General features: G+C 35.1%; 2 protein-coding genes across 2 annotated transcripts; one reads left to right on the top strand and one right to left on the bottom strand.

Moving 5' to 3' along the window:
• The first annotated feature begins 452 nt into the window (after nucleotides 1-452).
• LOC145050870 (uncharacterized) lies at nucleotides 453-1564 on the top strand. The gene is made up of 3 exons (XM_078999061.1): nucleotides 453-671; nucleotides 746-925; nucleotides 1041-1564. Exons 1-3 carry the CDS (start codon nucleotides 453-455, stop codon nucleotides 1452-1454), a joined length of 813 nt encoding a protein of 270 aa, XP_078855187.1. The 3' UTR covers nucleotides 1455-1564.
• A 5772-nt stretch (nucleotides 1565-7336) lies between these two features.
• Nucleotides 7337-8595, bottom strand: LOC145050869 (uncharacterized). The gene is made up of 2 exons (XM_078999060.1): nucleotides 8034-8595; nucleotides 7337-7950 (listed from the first exon to the last, which is right to left on the bottom strand). The coding sequence occupies exons 1-2, from the start codon at nucleotides 8593-8595 to the stop codon at nucleotides 7337-7339; spliced, it is 1176 nt and encodes a 391-aa protein (XP_078855186.1).
• Nucleotides 8596-9354: the final 759 nt, after the last annotated feature.

Raw genomic sequence — 9354 nt, 5'->3', positions numbered from 1 at the left:
TGTAAACGGTTATAGTGAAGTTAAAGAGGTTATTATAGTTACATTAATATAAATATTTTGTTTATTTAGATATTATTGCTTATTAAATTATGTGTATTTCGTTATTAAGTATAAAGTATTATTTTTAATGTAGGAGTGGGAAGAGAGGAATGAGAATGCGGGGAACAAATTTGATGATGATGTGCCGGACGAAGACGAACTAATAATAACGGGAAATGTAGATTATTTTCATGATGATGATGATGACAAAGAAGTTACACCCGATAAACCGAGGAGTCGAAAACCATCACAATATTTGTGCCCTCCTTACACCGAGGTATTCATTTTATTTATAAACTGATGATTTTATGTTTATGTGAATTATCTGAAAGATATACATTTAAACATTTGAATATTGTTTTTAGTTGCACACGACACCGAAGCAAAAAAGAAGAACAAAAAAGAAGGTTGATATGAAATCAACAAACCCCGTTCCTCCTCCAGTTTTTGGTGTTGCTCATGACTTCTCCATGTTGCGCCTGCAACCTTACGTAGCAGGCGGTGAGAATGTCATCCAAAATTATGTATTGCATTCATACGATGTGCAACATCGTTTGTTTAATTTCGTGTTAGATAGAGATTTTTGGAGCTCATTGTTTGGGCATACACACGACGGATGGTTGGAGTCAGCGGTAAATAAATTGTTAATTAATTCTTTTAAAAGTTAATTGTTTTTTAGTCAATAACAAAAGTATCATGTGTGCAGCATATAACCATTTGGTACCGACTTTTGATGGAGAGACGGTTTGAGAGCGACCGACATACAATAATGCCTCCAAATTTTTTTGTTTCTCATGCTTTGGAAGAAGGACAGGACTGGAGGGCGTTTATGGCTGGTATTGCTACATACCCCAACTTCATGGTTGCTTGGTGGGATGTTGATACGGTAAACTTAATAGTTTATATTGAAAATAATATCGTTTTTTGTTATGTTTTTGTATTGTGATGTTTTTGTATTGTGATGTAAATAAACATAATTTTATTTTCTGATCCTTATACAGGTCTTATTGCCGATTCATTCATCCCCTAATCATTGGCTATTTGGGGAACTACGATTAGCGTCAATGGAAGTGCATATTTATGACAGTCTTGGTAGAGGTGCTTATGAAAAATTCCAATCCGAAGGAATCTTTTCCAAATTTGAACGTCGGGTGGCAAATTATTTGGACAAGATTAAGTATTGGGCCCGGAGGAACATCCCAAGGATTCCATTGAATATGCAATTCATTTATGAAGAAAACGTTCCCCAACAAAGTAGTCATTTGGGAGATTGCGGTGTTTTTCTTTGTATGTTTATGGAGCAATTGGTTTCAGGTCAACCAATACGTGTTCTTATTGACCCAAAGAACGCAGCTTTAGAGTTCCGTCTCCGGATGGCAAAAATTATTTGGGGGTCTAGTCTTGCTCCTCTGTAGTTGGATTATATAAATGTATATACAAATTAATGTTGGATTTCATTATTAGTTTATCTTTAGAGTTTACTCAACGGATGACAAAAAATATAACGTTACGACAATTACAACAATTTAATGACCTACTAATTACTTATCAATACATACAACATAAGAACGACTACAACATTTGTTTTAACGTTACAAATACAACAATTTATTGACCTAACAACTTCAAAACCATAAAAACAATATTGAAAAGCTTACAACTTGTAAACAAGAACTGCCAAGAACAACACCCAACTACAAACCAACGCTATCTTTAACTTCTTATTTTCTGATTGAAAAGAGCTTATTAGAGTTAGCTACTTTAGCTATTACCATAGAAGATTGGTCCTTCTCTTCATCAACCCAACTGATAAACCCGCATTTTGGTCCCTGTTAAATTTAATATCCACAGTAAGAAAATAAATTTGTGTGATGTAAACACGAGGGTTTAAATTTGAATGACGGTAAGAACATGATACCAAATACGGGTAAGCGTAAAACAATCTTCCTGGGTTTTTAGTTGTACCCGAAATCCTAAGGATACGTTCTCCTCCGCAATTGCAGTATGCCATTAGCCTTCTTATTCTTTTAAATCGGAGTTACTTTCTCAGTTAAATTTTTTCATAATGAGTGACACTCATTTATAGAATAAATCATATTACGGACAATTCTTTTTGACTATGAAATGAACTGGTTTGACTATGAATTCAAAAGGTTCAACTATGAAATGCAGACAAGTACATTCTGTAGTATTGTCATGTCGGTCAGTGAAATTTGACTATGAAATGAACTGGTTTGACTATGAATTCAAAAAGTTCAACTATGAAATGCAGACAAGTACATTCCGTAGTATTGTCATGTCGGTCAGTGAAATTTGACTATGAAATGAACTGGTTTGACTATGAATTCAAAAAGGTCAACTATGAAATGCAGACAAGTACATTCCGTAGTATTGTCATGTCGGTCAGTGAAATTTGACTATGAAATGAACTGGTTTGACTATGAATTCAAAATGTTCAACTACAAATTTAAAAGGTTAAACTATGAATTTTGATCAGTAGAGATACAATATTTTCTATTTATAATTCCATTTGTGTGATCATTGTAGAGCACAATTATCGGTATTGAAAATAAGTAGTTACAGCAAAAGAACCTTTTCTCAACTACCAATTTTCTTGCATAACCTTCAAAGAACAAATCCTAATACCTTCATAGCCATTAAGAAAACCGATAGCGACCGCTTTCAATTCTGTTTTGTGGCTTTAGGTTGCGTGGTATAACATACTTCTTTTATTGAGTTATACAATATTTCATGGTAATGTATGTCGATTAGTTCTTACATAACACTAATATGTGTTCGTTTTTATGTAGATTCGTACCTTCCTTAGGTGCATGATACCGCTGATATATGTGGGTTATTTACCCCTTCTTGGGAGCTTTCTGACAACAATGTACTTCGCAGTGGCTTTAGATGGAAATCATGAACCACTACTCTTAGCACTTGGTTTGGGAACCTTACAGTGTGAAGAATCATGGAGATGGTTCATGATGAGGTTAAGAGATTGTTTAGGTGAGGACATAGAGGTTGGTTTCATAAGCAACCTGTGTGATAACATAGACTTTGGTGTTGACAGTGCCTACCCGGATTCCTATCATGGATATTGTCCTAAAGATATAGCTCGAAAGATACGTGAGTCTGTCGGACATAACAATACGGAAGTCGAATCGTTGTTTTGGAAGTCATGCAATGCATATAGCGTTGATGATTTTTACTTGTGTTTCGAAAGGGTGCAAAGTACATGTAGGCAACCACCTTTCTGCACCTTGCTTATGAGTCCAATTTACTGGCTTGACGATATACCGATTTCAAAATGGACAAGAGCATTTTTCCCAAAAATACGTTACAATGTTAAATCGATTGACGTCCCTGAAATTTTGCAAATTATATCCTCACGTGATTTTCCTATAACAACGATAATTGAGTTAACCACCACGTCGATACAATCAAAGTATGCTGAACGGGCCGAACTGGCTGGTAAGGGAGATTGTTATATTTTGTTTTTTTTATTGTGCTACTATTTTTATTAAAATATCAAATTTTACAGGGAGGTTGTCGGGTGGGTTGACCCCTTACGTTGAGAGTAAGGTTCAAAAAAGTCTCAACAAGTCTTATAATTGTAATGCAAGACGTTTGTATGGGGATACATTTGAAGTCGATGACACTTTTGCCACCAGCAACGTACAACTTGAACGAAGGGTATGTAGTTGTGGTAAATGGCAAAAAAGCGGTATACCATGTGGCCACGCTATAGCATGTCTAAGAACCCGTACATCTGAGTCCATTCAAAGAATGGTTGATTACAAGTTCACTAATTATGTGTATCGACTTGCATATGGATCTGAGTTGGTGAATGCTATACCATCACATGAGCATTGGGAAATACCAAATGAAACGGTGGTCCTGTTACCTCCCTCAATGCAGTAGTTATTCATGTAGCACATTTATGTTTTATGTAGTATTATGTATTAGTTTTTGATGTACCCCGTTTTTATTTTAGTGCTGTGTTACGTATTAGTTATCCATGTACCCAGTTTATTTTTTATGTCGTATTATGTGTTAGTTATTTATGTACCCCATTTATATTTTATTGCGTTCTAAATATTTGCTATTGAGGAAACAACATACATTAAAAGAAATGGACGTTTATTAAATAGTAACGACTAGACACATACAACAACAAGCAACTTAAATAACGAAAAACAATTAACTTAACCAACATGCATATTAAAAATAAGGGACATTCTTTAAAACATTCCATGCATCTAAGTGGGTAAACTCGCTACCATCGTATTGAAAACGGTATAGTTCCAAAGCCACCTGCCGTAGAATGTCTTCATCCGTATTTGCATGTTCGTTATCCAACTCGTTATAAATACGTTGAAATTGTTTCACCTTCATTTTCATATCCAGAAACTTCGCTTTGACATCTCTTCTTCTTCGATATTGAGTGCGGTTCATTAAATGGTGAAACAAATGACAGACATGAGACCAAAATGATCCAGCACGAACTTGTGGGGGACCCGGTGGAAAATCCACCTCTACAGTTGTAATCCAAGCTTGAACCAAAGCGACCTCCTCTGCGTTCCTCCATCTACGTGGTGAGTCCATAATTGCAAGGAGGGAAGTAATAGAATACAATTACAACGGATATTGAAATCTATTTATAACGACTCCTTACTTTCCTGGTGCAATGACTTGTCAACTCAAACAGCAATGTATTGTGTTGTCATTCAACCGGGGATGAATTGTCAACTCGAACAGTGATCTGTTGTGTTATAAGTATAGTACACTGCATTCGTCAGTTAATTTTGACTATGAATTGCAGACATATTAGAAGATTGGACTGCGATTTTGTGTAGAAACTACTATAAATTGACCCTAAGTTACATGCAATACTTTATTAAATTAACCAATATAGTTGTTCAAATATTGTTTTTAGATTCTACTCTCTTTGTTTCAATCCAAATGACTTCTATATCATGGAGCAATGAAGAGTTCTTGGTTCTTACACATGCTTATATTCATGTGTATGAGACAAGCAAGTTGAACGATCCAATGTTTTGGAGCCGTTTAACAAATATTTTCAATGCTGAAAACCGAATGGCTACAAGAAATGATCGTGACGAACTAGACATCTTAGCAAGATGGTATGAAATGAAAACCGAAGTTATATTATTCAACGATCTTTATACCAAAATTGACGACACCCGTTTAAATGCTACTGAGGATGTCATCTTGGAAGCTGCTAAAGAGGAATACAAGTCATTAAGTAACGGGTTGGAATTCCAGTTTGAAGCCCCTTGGAATATTTTGAAATATATCCCGTTTGTTTAAAATCTATTTTAGTTTATTATTTGAGTACTAGGTTATTTTCATGTACTAGGTTATTTTCATGTATTTCTTATGTATTTCGTATGTATTTCGTTTGTTTAAAATCTATTTTAGTTTATTATGTGAGTACTAGGTTATTTTCATGTATTTCGTATGTAATTCGTATGTATTTCATATGTTTAAAATATATTTTAGTTTAGTATGTGAGAAACTTGTATGATTAACTTGAGTTAATATATTTTAGTTTATTATGTGAGAAACTCGTATGTATTTCATATGTTTAAAATTTATTTTAGTTTATTATGTGAGAAACTCGTATGATTAACTTGAGTTAATAAATGGCCATTGCATTAGTTATCAAAATATATTAGAATACATTAGTAACAAGATTCCATGAACCATTAAAACATCACAACAATTACATGAAAAACAACGACATAATACGAACAAAGCATTAACGTAAAACACAAGTCCATGGCTTATTCTTAACACAAATTAGAGCGGTCTACTTGAAATACTGTTTATCTCTAACAACCTTCCAAACTTCCTCATATTCGAAGTCTCTGCCGTCATGCTCAAAGATGTAAAACTCTGTAACAACTTCCAAGAACTCTTCTTCGTCACGACAACGAACATTGTTACGTTTCGCATAACTACATGCTTGATTGAACCATGTCACTTCTTCCTTTACATCCGTCCACTTAGTAACAACATCTGGTTTTTCTCTTTTTTGCCCTTCTCCCATCTCATGGTTAAACAAAGATGTGATGCGACTCCATTCATCACCAATTAGGCAATGCGGGGGAGCAAGTAACGGTTCACCATCCTTAACACTTAGCCAGCACCGTGTTAGAACTAACACCTCGTTTGTCGTCCATGGCCTTTCAGAATTGGAACCAGGTACTTCATTCAAAGAACTTGTTGCATTCGACGACATTTCTAATAATGGAAATTCGTTTCGTTTAGGTGATTTGGGTGTTTGGTTTATAGATCTTAAACATCTATTTATATAAATAAATAGACTATGAAATAATACTTTGACTATGAAATGGTTATATTTGGACTACGAATTTCAGCTTTATGCAGTGTTTTGTCATGTCAAACTGTCATTTATCTCTTGTCACTTAAGGGACCCACTGGGATGTGCAGGTTACTACAGTGACTTGTCATTACTGTCTAGTCATTTCAAAGTTGGACTTCTCATTACTGTCTAGTATGTATAAATACCACTTATTGCTCCAGTTTAATACAATATCGACTTTATTATGAGTTCCTCACACAAATTCGAAATTTGCTCATGCAACGAAGTAGATTGTTACTACTGTGATTCGGTAGACCCTTTTTTTACACCCTCTTCAGCCGGGTCATATATGTCACATGAAAATTTTGAAGAATTAAAGAAGGTGAAGCACAACAAGAAGAGGACAAAGAGTCATACCGACTTCTCACTCAACTTGCTAATGATATAGGTTCGGAATGCAAACAAGCTGAAGAATGGATTGACCTCAATAAAAACAAAATCAAAGATCATAAAGATTGGATAAAAAAGAGTAAGAAGGCAATCAAAACGACTGAAAAATGGCTTGCTGAGAAGGATGAGCAGTTGATACACATTATGGTAAAAAAGGATCGTTTCGAAGACAAAATGAGAATTAGGGATGACTATATAACAATGGAGAAAGAGAAGTACCCGTTGCAGTTTCCTGAATTTAAAAATTAGTTATAAAGTTGTTGTAATATTATCATGAAACAGATTAGGTTGCCAAAGGATCGTTTGTTGTTTTTTTAAATAACATGTTGTAACTGTTAAAATAAATCTGCAAACTATATTTTATAATATAAAGGCTTCATTCATTGTTATAATCAACAAACTTAACTAAAATATGAAAGCATAGCAATGTCTTGTAAGAGTTAATAAAAATATTACAATACATAATAAGCTAACAACTCCTCATTACTCTAAATTTCAAGGTTGTTTTATATCAAAATCAGCGTTATGGGTTTGTGAGCAACCCGCTGAACCACCAATATTATATGCCATTTCTGCAGTAGAAATTATGTGACCTGCTCTGCTACCAGACGCCCTTCCAGTACAATTATTTCTCGTGTGTCCTAGTTGACCACATGTAGAACACTCTTTTATAATTGGACCCTCGCCTTGGGATGGAATGCGGTCTGTGTTTCTTGGCCTGCCTGGCTGACGTTTATCCATTATAGGTGGCTTAACAATCATCAAATCATCAGGGATCTCCCATTCGGATGGCTTCGGCAGAGGGTTTATTGATTCCTCATATGTTTTCCTCAGTGTTTTGGTAAGGTAAGCATTTAATGCAAACCTCGAGCAGTCTTGGTAATTGTTCACTGTTAAACATCTTATGACATGACCACAAGGTATCCCATCAAGTTGCCAATGCCTACATGTACATGTCATATGTTGAAAATCAACAATCACATTTTGTGCCCCCTTTTTGACCTCGCATTTCGTATTTGAGATCATGCGAACATCCCATTTGGTAAAAGTTTTCTTGTTTTCTTTTACAACTTCATCCGCCCAAGGGGTAAGTGTTGTTGTTGCTTCCGCTAAAAAAACAGCCAAAATGAAGAAGTTAAAATCAATAACATCGAAACTAATAAAACATTAATATTACAAATTTACATAATACCTGCAAAGTTACGTCTTTGAAACCACCATTGTTGCATTGTAGCACGAAAAAAATCAATCAACATAAGTATTGGCACCTTACGTGCGTGTCTAGATAATGCATTTATAGACTCCGCACTGTTGGACGACATAAGATTGTATCGGTTCCCTTTAAAATGTGCCCTTGACCAGGTTTCTGGATTTATACTTTTTAAGTACTCCCATACTGGTTCTTTTGTCTTTTTCATAACATCCATGGCAGCATCAAAAGCATCAACTGTGTACGCCCTACACGCCTCCCAAAAAATTCCTTTAACCGTCTTACTCTTGCCGAATCTAGATACTATGTTGAAATACAAATGGACACCACATATTCCATGATGAGCGTGAGGAAAAATGTTGGCAACGGATGTTGCTATAGATGGAGACCTATCAGATATAATTGTAAGCTCCTGCATATTTCCTATGCAATCACGTAGTTTTTGAAAAAACCATGTCCAAGAATCAGTACACTCATTTTTGCATATACCATATGCAACCGGTAATATTTGATTTTGTCCGTCCTTAGTAACTGCAAGTAGCATGGTACCTTTGAACTCGCCCTTTAGGTGAGCTCCATCTACTACTAGGGTCGGCTTACAAAAATTGACAAAAGCTCGTACCTACAATACATTGTATATCTATTCAAATACACCAAAATAAATATTAAAAAAAAATTAGGACATGATAATACTAACCGAGCAACCGAGTGCGATGTACAAAAACTCAAACCGATCATCAGCATCTGTTTTAATATGTGTGATAGTACCCGGATTATGTTTGGCCAAGTTGTGACAATACGCCGGAAGTTTGGTAAAATAATCCTCTTTCGTACCCCTTAACGACAACAATGCATATTGCTTCGCACGCCATGTCTGATGGTATGAGATATTGATATTCAATTGAGCATTCATATCATTAACAATTTCTTTTCCCCGATAAACTCTACTATAGTCTTCAGCCAAAACATCAGCAACATATTCACCCAAAACATATTTGTTTGCTTGTCGATGATTAGGTTGCAACAATGTTGAAGAACATGTGTGTACATCAACAAATTTATTCACTTGGAAAAGTCCATCAATATTTTTAATTGCTTTTGCTCTTAGTAACCAAGAACAATTTTTCGAAACACACACAGCTTCATACCTTGATTTGGTGGATCTACTTGTCCTCGTCTGGAAACCTTCTCGAAGACATTTTTTTACCAATACACCGCTTTAAAAGTTCTTTGTTTTTAAATATACTCTCACATTGAATCTTTTGAAGATTAATGTCTACCATCTGTGTTGGGATATCTTCAT

Source organism: Lactuca serriola, chromosome 5 (assembly GCF_051521515.1).
Source record: "Lactuca serriola cultivar US96UC23 chromosome 5, Lser_US96UC23_V15, whole genome shotgun sequence".
In the NCBI taxonomy this organism is placed as follows: Eukaryota; Viridiplantae; Streptophyta; class Magnoliopsida; order Asterales; family Asteraceae; genus Lactuca; species Lactuca serriola.
The sequence above is the reverse complement of the archived record's forward strand: the minus strand, read 5'-3'. Positions and strand labels throughout refer to the sequence as shown.

What these genes read in the sequence shown, in the direction of transcription:
- LOC145050870 (XM_078999061.1), top strand. Translation starts at nt 453, where the DNA reads ATGAAATCAACAAACCCCGTTCCTCCTCCAGTTTTTGGTGTTGCTCAT. An exon ending in ACGGATGGTTGGAGTCAGCG is followed by an intron (nt 672 to 745) that starts GTAAATAAATTG and finishes TCATGTGTGCAG; the next exon opens with CATATAACCATTTGGTACCG. An exon ending in CTTGGTGGGATGTTGATACG is followed by an intron (nt 926 to 1,040) that starts GTAAACTTAATA and finishes ATCCTTATACAG; the next exon opens with GTCTTATTGCCGATTCATTC.
- LOC145050869 (XM_078999060.1), bottom strand. Translation starts at nt 8,595, where the DNA reads ATGCTACTTGCAGTTACTAAGGACGGACAAAATCAAATATTACCGGTT. An exon ending in TCAAAGACGTAACTTTGCAG is followed by an intron (nt 7,951 to 8,033) that starts GTATTATGTAAA and finishes CTGTTTTTTTAG; the next exon opens with CGGAAGCAACAACAACACTT.